Raw genomic sequence first — 12,632 nt, forward strand, 5'->3', positions numbered from 1 at the left:
TTCAGGGTGTGTCTCTATCAGCTTTGCAGCACTAGTGATTGACATTTCCTTGTTCTTCTTAACAAAGTAGCTTATGTTTATTGAGATTAGAGGAAGAATGACTGCAAACATGCTTTTTTGAGTCTTGTTACAGATGCCAAATTATTTATATATCATATAGGATATGTTTTTATTAAAACTATCTGATGACAGGTCTAGTTGTACGATCCAGGGTGTTGTCCCACTGGAAGGCAAACCTTCTTGCCAGTCTCTAGTTAATTTTAGCATCTAACAGGTTGTCTCCCCGGATTGCTCCATATTTAGCTCCATCCATCTTCCAATCACATCTAATCAGCTTTGGCTGAAGAAAGTATTGCTGCAGCATTATGCTGCCATTACCATGTTTCAAACGTAGGATAGTATAATCAAGATTGTCTCATTTGGGCAGCACATCTTCTCCCATATCGGCTGTGTTCCCTAAATGGCCTCTTCCAGACTTCAATATGTCTTTCTTTCAACATTAACTTTCTTCTTGTTGCTCAATAGATCCCATATTTGTGGAATCCATGACTGATAGTTGTCCTGCTAGCTGATTCTCCCACCTGAGCCATAGATTTCTGCAGCTCCTCCAGAAAACTTCTCCACAATTTCAACCCTGAAATGTCCAATGTACTTCTTGGCCTTTATATCCAAATAAAAGCAATATATAGTCTGTAGTTTTAATGTGACAAAATTTTTATTAAAAGTTCCAAGGGCAGGAGTGCTTCTGCAAAGCAATGTATAATCAGCTCAACAAAATCAGCTAATGCATTTGTGTAATCCACTTTCTGAATACGACATTTCCTGGCCTAGTACTCTGCAGACACATTTATTTACTTAATAAATATGGACTTTGATTAGTAATATAATGTTGACTCTAACTTATGATGCATTACAACTAGTAGCCATTTACAATGTGGTGCAACAGAAGCTGCACAAAGTGTTTGCCAGCTCTATTAAATTTAAGACACCTAGCAGCTGAGCCTCTGTTATATAATTAGTGTCACAATCACCATCTGTAATAGGTTTACACATGATGAAGGAGCAAGTGACAGTGATTGGATCTAACACCTCCAAAGATGTTTATTGCAAAAGAGTTTTATAAAACTAGACAGGGTCTAACTCAGTTTCTGTGCAGCATTTGCCTCTCTCCACAGCTCATCCCCTTCCTCTTGTTGTTGAAGAAAAGATGGCAAAGATCATTTACTCAGACGAAGCCGAAGGGGCCAAATACTTCACCCTGTGACGGCCCCGCCATGTCGAAAACACACACACATCAAAGCTATAAATTCATGATTTCAATCTGTGAATGTGTTATAAATAAGTGGGGGCAGGATTGTTGGATTAGGCAAACCGTGCGGCTGTTTTTAACTTCCTGGCAGAAACGGCATAAGTAAACAATTCTCTGCTTGCGAGAAAAAAAAGGTCTGGCTTCATCACAAACTGGCTTTTATCTGTTGTTTTGTCAACATCAACGCAGTAAGACCAGTAAATGAATATTTCGGAGCAAGCCTAAATACAGCGTGTGCCAGAACTTCCCAGAGAACAGCTCAAAATTACATGTACAGTTCTGGTCAGAGATGTACGTGTATTATTAGGGGTATCAATGTAGTTCATTTTGGGCTTTTCAAGATTTATTGAAGCCACTCTTTTCCCACGGTGGAATGATGATAAAACATTCAACCTCAATGATTGTTAAAAAATAAGAATTAGATGCACAAGTTTGAAAAAATCAAGGATTTCTGCATTTCGTAACAGGGTTCAACATTTTACAGCTGGGCTCAAATATGTACTGTACATACACATTCACCAAAATGTATTTAGTTTTGGTTCTGTTTTTAGTTTGTAGGCTTTGTTTGGTTTTAATAGCTCAGTTTCTCTCAAGTATCTTTCACATCTGTTCCTGTTCACTTGTATTGTATTTCTTAAGACTTTGGCATTTGGTCATGTTTTATTTAGTCATTGTTCATCTGATCAGGACATTCTCCCTGCGTTTGCTGGTGTTTAGTCATTTCCTCATTAAACGTCTATTTTTATTCTTCCCTGCAGCTGTTCCACATTCGTTTAATCTATCTCGCCTGCTCCCACTCCACAAATTACCTTCCCAGTATTTATGCTCCTGATTTGTTCTCAGTCTATGTCATGGATTCCAATTCTTTACATGTTTCTTGCCATCATGTTGTCTCCATTCACTTTTTGTTGTATGTGATCTGTATTTCTTCTGTGCAGTAGGGCTGTACATGTTCCCTGCTTTGGGGGTTTTCACCATTTTTTTGTTGTTGTATGACTGGTCAGAAATTTAAAGGGAGAATGAGTAATGCTGAAAATGTCATTCCCTCCCACCACCACCACCACCACCAAGTATGGACTTAGCAGTTTTAAACTGTTCTAGGTTCTAGTTAGGTTCTACTCAGGATGCCTCCTGGACAAAGGTTAAAACTGATAAACATTTTAAACACTTTAAACTATTTTAACTTCCACAAGAAAAAAAGAGCGAGGAAAAGCCTAACGCTTTCTGTGCATATATTTGGTCCTGAATGTGTAATTCTACCCCTGTGTGGAACAGAGAAAATTGTTAATAAGTTCAAAATTGTACACAAAGTTCTTGTTTTATTAAATTAAGTGAAGTGTCTGGTAATCAATCCACCCAGGTAAAAGAACAGTTCAAATAAATCAGTCAAGGCGTTTGATGATATTCAAGCCCTTGATGAGTACATATAAACTACAGGATACCACCATATGTTCTCCTGGGTTGAAGCTCGGTATTTTTGGAAAAAAAAAAAAGTGTGAATAAAATGAGACAGATAAAGACAGAAGCTTTCCAGCTTCTGCTCTTGTTTTTCTGAGTGAGGTGAAGAAAAGCTGAGTGATAGACAAGGCGAAAGTGTTATATGTGGGTGTGAAACACATGGCGATGAAAGAGCACAGCGAAAACTTCTGGTCAAAAGACGAAGAGATTCTTCTGGATCGGCGGGTTCAGAGAGAGTAGCACAGGATTAGCATGGGTACTTACTCTGCATGCACAGCCCGTCCGTGCAGTTCTTAGATTGGAGCACCACGCCCTCACAGTCCTTCCCTCCGTTTTTGGGTGCCGGGGCGCTGCATTCCCTCCTCCTGTAGTGGGTGCACTCTGTCCCACAGGTGGACCACTTACTCCACTCTGTCCACAGGCCATCCACTATCACACAGCAGACAGGACATGGATGAGGGTCGAATGAGTGAAATGAGGAAGATGGAGACAAATGAGTGCGTGAGTGGGTGAGTGGATTTGATTGAAACAGCGAGAATAGGTACATGTAAGCATGGAGACACAATATGCAAGCAAAGTTGCATCATGTTATGTACCCAGTTTTGTGCTGCTGAACCCTTTTTAGCCCATTAATAGGTGGGTGTATCATTTTGTTTTGTTTTTGTTGTTGTTGTTGTTGTTGCCATACCTGGGCAGAGAGGATTGCATGGCAGCTTCTGGATGCCCTGTCCTTCACAGATTGAACCTCCGTTCAGTGGGGCTGGGTTGGTACAGCTGCGCGTCCGTTTCTGGTAACCACGGCCACAGCGGCTGTTACACACTGACCACTCTGTCCATGTTGACCATCCACCATTTACTGGAAAAAAAGGTTAGAAGAGGCTTCAACTCAGGAGCATGAACAAATGAACAAGTCTTTGACAAAGCAAAAAAAAAAAGTCATCTGGTGACTAAAGTGAGAGATGGGGATCATCCAGTATGATTAGTAGTTAATAAAAATAGAGACTGGAAGCACAAAGGATTAAGAAGATTCTATATATATTTTCTACAAAAACCTAGACTCCTCATTCAGGCTGTCCTATCTTTCCCCCCCAAAGTGCTTTCATATCAGACTATGGTTCTACGAGGACACCAATGTCCTCAAGACAGTTAGGAGGTTAAAGTCCATTTCCATGCTGGATTACAGAATGTCGGCAGTCTTTTGGAAATGTTAATGTAAAGGTCTACTTACTCTACACAGATCAATCTAAGCTGTGCTCATTTAGCTAATTCTTAATGTAGGATGCTAAAGGTATTATAAAATATCAACTCCATCATAATTTTGAATGACTGAATTGGTGCAGAGATGTTTACCAATATCTGCTCTCACATAAATCGGTAGCATCATCCTAATTAGGTCTGCATGGTATCGTGGAAATATGATAGAATTGTAACAGCACTGCTGAAAGCTACAATGATGATATTACTTATGATTCAAAAGTATGACCCACATATTTTTACTCTTTTTTTGACCATCACAGTATCTTTCTGCATCAATTAGACATGATACATTAATACTTTGCCTTAGCAGAAAATATGCTGTAGCCTCCTTTATGGTTAAAAAATATATATAAATGTAACATTAAATAAGAGTGTTTTCTCTAAAATATTAGGCTAAACACAAATGTTGTTTTTGTGAAGTAAAAGAATCCCCTATTAAGAAAGCCCATGTCCAGTCATGTGCACATCACATAACATGTTTTAACTGTTCAGATTTTGCATTTGGGCCGTGTCATCTTGGGTGATTACTATCTGATGCGGCCAGCGTGTCAATTTTGGTCCAGTTGCTGCCTTTTCCATTCACTGATTCCTCCTAATGCATCTCTTACCTCCCTCATCCATCTCTGTCGGCAGCTAAATCCAGTGCAGAGTGACACCAGGGCTTGTGGCTGAGAACAAGTCTGTGGCATTTGAGATGGTGAAACCGGGCCCCTCAAAGCCAACAACTTTCAAATGTGACATGGTGAGTGGAAAACCCCCTCCTAAAAACATTGGTCTCAAAGGAGAGCCAAGATGTCTGTGCTGTCTTTTTTTTTCTTTCCTACGGGGGATTAGAGCTCCATCTTCTCTCCTTCGCTCATTGTCTCTCTCCAAACCCAGATTTTGTTGTCATCTCCTCTTCCCAGTGTCCTTTTTGTGAGTTGGTTTGGAAATACTGCAAATCCATCTCAGTTTTTCCCCCATCACTGGTATCAAACAACTCTCCCTCATCCGTAGGGTATTTCTATCCTGCTGCATGGGGCAGTATGAATACTTACACATGCAGCACAATTGTACTTGAATGTGTGAGTATACCATCTTTGAAATGAAAAGAATGAGCTGACATCAAAGCACTTTTTTGACACTTAATCCTAAAAGACTGTGCTGGTGACATGAAAGCCTTGTGTCTGAAATCTGCTCTTCTACATTTGTACAGTACTGTTGCACTGATCCCCAAATGGCTACATTATTGTCAGTATCCACTCAGCTGTGAAAAATAGTTGATAAACAAAACAAAGTCCCTCCATGAATGTAACACCACTTGCAGGTCCAGGAGAGAGTCGGGGATGGAAGAAAGAGATGAGAAGATTATGGATTTGAAACTTTACCCTGGTGGCAGTATCGGTTGCAAGCATCTGGTCACTTCTATATTATTTATGTGCATCTACTGAATCTGTATTTAAAGGACATTTATCATGTTGTTTAACCCTTGAAAATCTTCCAGCTTGAAAGTATGAAATATAGTGACCAGTGTTGTATAGTAACGAAGTAAAAATACTTCACTACTTTACTTAAGTATATTTTGGAGTACTTCATACTTTCCTTGAGTATGAAAATTTTTGATGACTTTCACTTTTACTTCACTATATTTCCGAACTTAATTGCGTACTTTTACTCCGATACATTTTCAATGTGTGGTTTAGTTACTCGTTACAAAAAAGCCAGAGAGAGAAACAAAGTGTTTTGACCCCACCTACTGATTAGCAAGTAGCAAGCAGGCTACCGAACAAAGTCCGTAGCCTACTTGCCTGGGCTTGTTCATCACCTCCAATAGGATACACCTGTTTCGCTTCTCCCATTAAACACAAAGCAAGTCTCGCAATCAGCAGCAGCCACATGGAGGAGGAGACGGAGACCACAACGACTGCAACTACGTCGGACATGGCTCCAGGGGGACCACCAGCTGGTGATGAGAGCCCATGGCCTTATTTAAACACAATACACTCTTTCGTGGGTGTTAAAGATTCGTCGTACCGCATGAAGTGTATGTTATTCCTGCCCGAAGATGTGGAAATTCTATCTTACAAAAACTCCCCGTCCAACTTGAAGAAACACATCGAGGTAACTTCTTATGAAATGGTTATAATCCTCCTGTTTCAGTAACTATAGCTTGGTCACTAGGCACTACTGTATTGTGAAACGTTGACCATAAATGAACTTTGTTTGGCATTGTTTCAGTTCCACACGTGGTGTATTTAGCTTAGGCTTAATGTTGACTGTAGCAGGCTACCTAGACTCCTCTGTTCAAGGGGGGAAAGAAGCCATAGCGATAGCAATTTAGACTAAATTTAACGAATATAGGAAAGGCATGCAAGTTCAAAACCAGGTTTACAGATGCCAATAAGCTGCATTTCCCTCCCAATTCTTTTTTTCTTTTGCATAATGACCAGTTGTGTGCACCACCTACTGACTGTAGCATTGACTGATTCACTGATTTGTGAAGAAGAGTAACCGTAACAGCTCTTTTTCTTCATGTTGGCCGCATTTTCTGTACTATTTATTTTTCTCATTTTCAGCACTGACCTTACTTAAAGGGAAAACTTAAGGCTTACAAAAACTTTGTATTTTCTGTCCTGGAGGGTATACTAAGAAGCTGGTTCAGTTGTAAAGCAGGTTAAGTTAACCTTGTGCTATAGGTAAAGCACCTAATTTTCTTAACTAAATGATGCCTGCAGGTATATCTATTAGCAGGTTTAATTTTGCCTGCACTTGGTTGTGTACATTATTTTAAGTGTATTTGACAAGTTTACCAAAATATAAAAAATGTCATTCAAACTGCATTTGCTTTGTTTTACTTTTTACTTGTACTTTTCATTACATTACTTGAGTACATCCATTTTTACAGTAATTTCCATACTTAAGTACAAGTTTCAGATACTTTAAGACTTTAACTCAAGTAACATTTCAGTCAGTGACTAGGACTTTTACCAAAGTCATATTTTGGAGAGGTACTTATACTTTTACTTGACTCTGAAATTTCAGTACTTTATACAACACTGATAGTGACACTGCAATCGGCGTTACTGTTGTCTTGCAAAGCATTTAGAAACAGTATAAAGCAAAAAGCATCATAAAGGAGACCATTACGTTTTCAGAAAAGAAAAGACTGATGCAGTGTTTATTTAAGATGCATGTGTCCATTGTTTGTAAAAAAGTTAGTTGTCATTAGATAAAACTGGTAACAGTGGAGAGACATGGGGCAGAAATTGCATCAGCTGGAAGTCTAACAGAGTTTTTTTCTTTTCTTTTCAATTGCAATTTCTATCACAAGCCATTACTTATCACTGTGATGATATACAGGCACATCGAGCTTGTCACGGAGTGCTTTCAAATATCAGGTTAGGGTGCTGGTCTGTTACCTCTCTCAAGACAACATTTCTCATAATTCTCTCTTACTCACTAGGTAAACTGAGATATAATTCCTCACCCTTGTAACATCCCACAACTTTCATCTTGGTTGGCTAATGCAATGGTATGTAATAATTACCGGAGTTTGGTGTTCCATGTGTGACATTATGACTTTTCTGCAATTTTTCCTTGAGTTCTTGCATATCTTGCAATTGGATTCCTTTTCGCTGTTGTACATATTTCTCAACAGAAGACATGGATATAATATAGCTATTATATACTAAAAGCTGGAAGACATATGGTAAAAAAAGTTATCAGAGGTATTCTTACAGAGTATAATAGCTGTGAGCAGTTTGCAATCAGGAACAAATTGAACAAAGAAGACAGAAGCTATAAGTTTTGATTAATTGAGCTATAAAGCTATTTTCACTCAAAAAACAGTGATATTGTATCTAAAGAGCATTTGTGTTATGTGTCATTTGTTCAGTCTTGAGCCTCCTACACTTGTTGAAGTTTATCTCTATAGCCATGCTGTGCGGCAAGAACCAAGCTGGTTGATGTTGGGGAGACGGTAGCTGAGCCTATGCAGGAGCCACAGCGGGGGTCTCTTTAAGAACGGCTCAGCTACATCTACACCTCTCTCACAGTTCAGAAAACCGTAAATCCTCTGCTCCCCACACACCTTCCGGCAGAAACAAAATGAGCAAATGTTACTCTCTACGGGTGACAGACTGATTCCCACTTCATGCACAGCGACTTTGAAATTTGATTTATTTTGACTTGAGCCGACCTTGTGACAGGATTCAACACTTTTTCCTCTGACTTCACAAACCTGTCATGTGGCTGATGTGGAAGTTTTTCAGATCAAATGGTTGAGCGTTTGAGTTGGTGAATTATCAGATTAACACTGTCAAAAACAGTGAGCATTACTAAACTGTTTGAAAGATGCCAGAAGAACTGAGTTGGAGTCATGAAAAGTTGGAACCGGAGTATAAGACGGAGTTTTACCATAGACAATAACTGTGGCGGTGGTGCTGCGTCTTTTGGCCACAATGTTCTTCGCCACGCAGGTGTAGTTAGCGGTGTCGGAGAGGCGGGCTTGTTTTATTATCAGGTTGTGGTCGATGGTGATGTAGAAGTTTCTGTCGTCTGCAGGATCAATAACTTCTTCATTCTTTAACCATTCCACCTAAAAATGAAATAAAAAAAATATTTTTTTAAAAATTACAACAGCCAGTATTTTGGGATGAAAAACATGAGCAGTAATGGTTTTATCTATTCCTACATTGAACTCATTTCTATTGGTTATTTTTCCTCATCTTGTGCATACATTATAAGAAAATATGGTCGTAATTGCTTGCAGAAGTAATGACACTGAATTTCAATGCTAAACTAAAAACTATCTTTGACCAAATTTAGTTCAAAATTTGAATAAAATACCTAGACTGGTCAAACTTAACCTGAATTATGATGCACTGAACACAGATTCTTTAAAGTTTAGGACTTAAGCTTGTCAAAAACAGTCACCAAAGATTGTCTTTTAGATAACTTTTTGGTGACAGGGCAACCTAAAACTGACACAAACATAACAATCGCAATATGTAAACAGGTCATTTGTGGACAATCCTAACTCTAAATTGATTACAGAATCTTAAAAACAGCAGACTACAGTTGTCAGTATGGGTTCTGTGCCTCAACAAGGGTCCGTGCTTAAATCCTTAAATCCAATCCTAAATAGGATTTGCAAGTTGACCCAATGTATGTGTCAGTACTCTTTTGGGGCTTTGCCCTTGTTCCACAGTTCAAAACCATGCAAGGCAGGTTAAACATCAACTCTAAAGATGTGAAAACCCAAACACCCTTGCAAAGATTAAGGAGTCAAAAACAATGAATGTATGTATGGATATCTACATAGGTGAAGAAAAAGGGGCTCGTCTATGGCAGCATTCATACAAGAACCGCCGCTGGAAAAGACAATAAATAAAGGATAGAATGACCTCATTAAATTATAGGAGAAAAACTCACAATCGTTGAAGCATTTAAACTGCCATAGTTTTTCCTGTTTCTGTCCAATTTCTCATACAGCAGTGAAAGTCAGGATTACAGCACCGTTGTTTATGTCTCAGAGGTCTGACTACAAAAAGTCAATAGCTATCATGCTCTTTTTATTCTTCCCCAGAACAAAGCACTACAGTAACAGCAGCATTGTCAGGCAGTGGAGAAAAGCAAACTCTCTACAACTGCGAAAGCCGAGAGGCTCTCTGACCTTTCCTTATGAGTTTCATTTCTCTGAATCACTCCGATATTGAACGCCTGGCTCCATCGCAGAACAAGGAATCATTTGGAGCCTTTATTTGACTGTAATTCTCCAAGATCCCCCTTTTCTCTTTAAGAGGTGTGAAGGTTCAGAGTTTTTTTTTTCTTTCTTATTCTTCAAAAGAACAACACGTGCCTTTCTCGCTTTCTGCAGTCACTTTGATTCAAACATATTTCCTGGGTGTTTGGTTTTCTTCAAAGGAACTGTCCAGCGATGAGTACGCCTGGCAAACAGGCTACCTTCCTGTGCATCGAGGTACCCCGCTAGGAGTGGGACTTGATGAGGAGAACAGACGAAGATAAGGCTGGATGTTTATAAAGTGTCCTTCTCAGGGGAGATAATGTATCTCCAAAAGTGGGGCAATAACCTGTTATGAGTCCTGCCAAGACAAAACAACCACTGTTGTTGGATATCTACAGAAACGCCATCTGACTCACAATTGGCCATTGTTATAAGACCACCATTGTTAGAAGTCTCTTAAAAAAGAAGATTGACTGATTTATGAAACTGCACCAGGTGCTACGCTTGAAGCGGTGTACCAGCTCCACCACTATCTGCCTCAGTTTGAGGTGACAAACATTAAGAGACGCCTGCGGCATAACACCTCTGCAAAACGCCTTCTTCCTCTTATCCAGTGGGAACACGCTGAATATGCCTGAGAAAAAAAAAACTTTCTTTAGCGTTTCACACTAAACGTCTCTCAAATCAAGGTGTGCAACATCAACATGATGCATCTCATAACACTCTACTCCCATAGCATACCTGAGTCTCAACAAACAGCGGGTGTGAGAGTTATATGAGCGGCAGTTTACAGTAAACCTCCATATTCTTGATGTGTTTTCTCTGCAGATTTGGTGTTTATGAGTGTTTTCCTTCATAAACATGTATCAGCATAATCAATTTCATGGAGCCAGGAGAGATATGATTCCATCGCTGTCTGTCTGCAAACTGAAACTAAACCTTTCGCTTATTTGATTTGGCTGCAATTAAATGCAGCATTACTTTTATTGCAAAGCATAGAGGATGCAATAAACTGTCTATCACCAAGTCTGCTGGGTTAAAATGTAGGTTTTCATATAAACCACTGACAATTTAAGGCAGAGCTTATTTAAAAGACAGTTATCACAGAAGCAAACATCTTTGTTGACCAGCAATAGTTTTCATTTAAAATCTGGCAAAGGTACAAATAATTTTGGGTTAACTTGAAATCAAAGAGAAAATCTCATTCAATTACCCATTTTCCTGATCATTGTACATGAAAATGTAAAATACAGTACACTACAATTAAAAAAAGCTATATAAAAATGTATATTTATCCCATTAGAAATCTCATAAATGGATGCAAACTACTTTGTGTTTGAAGTTGTGTTCTTACCTGAGGACATTTTCAGGAATCAGTTTTAATCTGTGCCAGCCAAAGTTTAAGCTAGCTCATGTGAAACGTGATCATCTATACTATTTATAATTAGTCATCTTAGCCCACAGTGGCTAAATCTGCTTCTTCTATTTCATTTCAACTTATTTGTCCTGACATCTGCTGAAGCTGCAGACATCTGTCGTGATTTTCAGGAGTTGAGCATCACACTGTCAGAGTTCAGTGATCTGCAGGGTCTTTTACTTTTATCATATAAGGTTATTAAATAAGTCTAGAAAAGTATGTTTAGAAACAGTCAAGATGATAGACTGCAAGTCATTTTTAAATAATGTCTAAAGGCATGTAGGTAATAGGGGCAGGAAAGGCTGTTAGTGGATATTTGGGTTAAAATGAAATCTAGTCTTAATTCTGAATGAATCAAAAAATATTCTGCCAGAAAGAGAGGGAGAGAGAAGGGCCCAGGAGTTTAGAGAACAAAGATTTGACAGTGATCTCATTGTCACTTTCTGTGTCTTTTGTTCTTGTGCTGAAAAAATCCTGAATAGAACAAATTAAATGATGCAAACAAGAGAAAGAATGGGTCTTTTTTTTTTTTTTTTTTACTTGACATGATAAATATTTTCTCTTTTCGTACTTGCGTCAGTCGATGCTGAGAAGAAGGCACTGGTAAAAAGCATCAGAAGGGGGTTTTTGGTGAGAAAAAGAGATTGACAGTAGATACAAAGAGGTGATTATCCAATTTTCACCAATCATAGAGGCAGACTTTCCAGACGTGCTGCGTTCAAATGTCAAGAGCACTTTTACGGGAAAAGGTAATTAAAATTTGAACAAAAGAACCTTTCAGTGCAGATGGAGGGGCGGGAAGGAAAAAGAGTGACAAGGAAAAAGATTGTGGCAGAATTTTATATTATAAACTGGAAAGTGTGAATAAAAGTAACAACAGATCACCAATATTTAATCCTGTGCTAAAACCAAGAGAAAATGGCAAAACAATTTCTTCAGCAAATTTCACATGATCAAAGTCTGCAAAACACTATAGCTCTTTTTGCAATTCCCCAATCTTCTTTGATGCCTGCAGACGTAGAAGCGTACACATGTGCACGCTCATGCAAAGACACACTCTCACAGCTCGTTAGTGTCTGATTGGCAGCGAAACATCCAGAGAGGTAATTGGCACATTTCTTGTCATTAACGACCGGGAAATTGCCACATGTCAGCTGTCATCGGATACAGCCAAGTGACAGACAGCAAGATGGAAACTTAGACCCAGAGTGGAGGAGAGGAAGATGTGAAAAAGGAGCAATGCAGGGAAAAACACGACGGAGAGGAGGGAGCAGGTGCATCTGTATGAGAACAGTTACCACAGTGTCAAAATATACATTTAATCTATCATTGGAGAGGATCGAGGGTGGACATGTGAGAATAAAAGATGGGCACGTTTTGGGATTATAGGTGGAGCTGTGAAGACCTAACTGGTTATCCGAAGGAAAAGGTTCGCATTGACAGAAAAACAAAACATCATAATTAAC

At 39.0% G+C, this 12,632-nt stretch overlaps 1 protein-coding gene across 4 annotated transcripts in view; it reads right to left on the minus strand.

Annotated features, from left to right (window-relative positions):
- Positions 1 to 12,632, minus strand: part of unc5cb (unc-5 netrin receptor Cb) — a 143,277-nt gene that overhangs the window by 25,357 nt on the left and 105,288 nt on the right. For 2 of the 4 annotated variants that reach the window (XM_028025380.1, XM_028025379.1), the window contains exons 5-7: positions 8,420 to 8,600; positions 3,456 to 3,623; positions 3,032 to 3,196 (exon numbers count right to left, since the gene is read on the minus strand). In XM_028025380.1, the coding sequence (XP_027881181.1) occupies positions 3,032 to 3,196; positions 3,456 to 3,623; positions 8,420 to 8,600 (514 nt within the window). The remainder of the gene's footprint in view (positions 1 to 3,031; positions 3,197 to 3,455; positions 3,624 to 8,419; positions 8,601 to 12,632) is intronic. The other 2 variants (XM_028025383.1, XM_028025381.1) reach the window with 1 other exon arrangement.

The sequence above is a fragment of the Xiphophorus couchianus genome, chromosome 8, assembly GCF_001444195.1.
Source record: "Xiphophorus couchianus chromosome 8, X_couchianus-1.0, whole genome shotgun sequence".
NCBI classification, from domain to species: domain Eukaryota; kingdom Metazoa; phylum Chordata; class Actinopteri; order Cyprinodontiformes; family Poeciliidae; genus Xiphophorus; species Xiphophorus couchianus.